This window comes from Centruroides sculpturatus, unplaced genomic scaffold, assembly GCF_000671375.1.
Source record: "Centruroides sculpturatus isolate CEXI.00-Female unplaced genomic scaffold, Cexi_2.0 scaffold6427, whole genome shotgun sequence".
NCBI lineage: Eukaryota > Metazoa > Arthropoda > Arachnida > Scorpiones > Buthidae > Centruroides > Centruroides sculpturatus.
The window spans coordinates 1,540-3,057 of record NW_019390602.1 but is presented as its reverse complement, the minus strand read 5'-3'; the positions used below and the strand labels follow the sequence as shown (position 1 = coordinate 3,057).

Sequence of the window (1,518 nt, the reverse complement as noted above, 5' to 3'; positions counted from 1 at the left end):
ACAGCCACTCCTAGAGAACGAATGAAAGCAATTAATTCAATAATACCTCTATAATTAAGCTCCCATTTGTGATATAGAAAATAACCGGAATGGCATTTGTACCAAGCAACCATCCTGTCAAAATCAGATCCGTGATAATTACTATTCGGATAATTTCTAGAATACAACTTTTATAATTAGAAAACAGAAATTCACTTTTCTAACCTTTATATATATATATATAAATCAGGTTCAATTATATCGTCAATAAATTGTGTTCAGTTAACAAAAGAATTACATTAAATATTTTATATACTGTATCTCATTCTTTACAACGTTCTTTCTACGTGTCGTGTGAATTATACGTCACGTTCTATACATATTTTTCTTTGGTAGTGTTTTCGTCTTTCAATAAATTTTATAGGGAGAAGAATATTATATTTTAAAATATAAGACATCGTGTAATTAACTTACCATAATCCTTTTCATTATCCCAGCCGTTGTTGAACGTAAACGTGAAGTTTGCTGGAAGTGAGGCCATCTTGACTATTGGTTTGTGTAACCTTTGATTTATGTTCGTTTCCTCGCGGTCCATCTAAAAAAAAACAACGTGTAAAATATTAAATATTTAATAATAATAAGTTATTTTTTTAAATTTAATTATTATATTAAGATTAATAAAATTAGGCAAGTAAAAAATTACCACTTCCAACAAACTCTCGGCAGCAGCAACTTCTCGGAGTTTCTGTTCTTGTTCGGCTGCCAGCTCTTGTTCAATTTCCGCATCCATCTCTAAATCGTCTTCCATATGTTTGTGCGATTCTTCCAAATGCTTCATCAATACTGCCACAACTACATTCACCAAAACAAATTGTGCCATTAACACGAACACGACGAAGTACAACGGTGCAATGAAAGCAGACACACAACAATTACGAACACAATCGCTCGAAGAATCACACGATTCTCGGAGAGTATCCTGAAGAGAAGTGGACAATGATCATTAGTAAGCAACGTCCGTTAATGAATTAAGCAATTAGAATCAAACTACGTACTTTCATTATTCCGTTCCAGTTGTCGCCGGTGGCGACTCGAAATAAGGTGAGAAATGCCATACCAAAGTTTCTGAAATGGGCATGTTCTCCGAGACCCTCACAAGGAAACTCTTCTGTACATTCTGAGTATTAAAAAAAATCCATTAAAATGTTAGGAATTTTTGTTAACAAATTCTTTACAAAATGCACTTACCTAAGCGACCAAACAATTCAACTCCAAGAGCAGCGAAAATAAAAAACAGGAGAAAGAAAAGCAGACCCAGATTTCCAACTTGGGGTAAGGCTTGCATTACGGTATCCAATAAAGCTCTAATGCCTTTGGCCATTTTTAACAATTTCAAAACTGTTCACCAAAACATTTAGAATTAAAATTTATTCTTGGATGAACTAATTAATTTTATTAATTTATTTTTATTAATTTTATTAACTAATTTAGTTTAATTTTTAAAATAGAAAAAATATATATATATATACACTGCAGGTT

General features: G+C 32.0%; 1 protein-coding gene across 1 annotated transcript in view; it reads right to left on the bottom strand.

The window, feature by feature from the left end:
• Positions 1–453: 453 nt before the first annotated feature.
• Positions 454–1,518, bottom strand: part of LOC111617495 (voltage-dependent T-type calcium channel subunit alpha-1G-like) — a gene marked incomplete at both ends in the record, with an annotated part of 2,537 nt that continues 1,472 nt past the window's right edge. Inside the window, 4 exons of the mRNA XM_023358775.1 lie at positions 454–574; positions 683–958; positions 1,035–1,156; positions 1,228–1,377. Coding sequence (XP_023214543.1) covers positions 454–574; positions 683–958; positions 1,035–1,156; positions 1,228–1,377 — 669 coding nt within the window. The remainder of the gene's footprint in view (positions 575–682; positions 959–1,034; positions 1,157–1,227; positions 1,378–1,518) is intronic.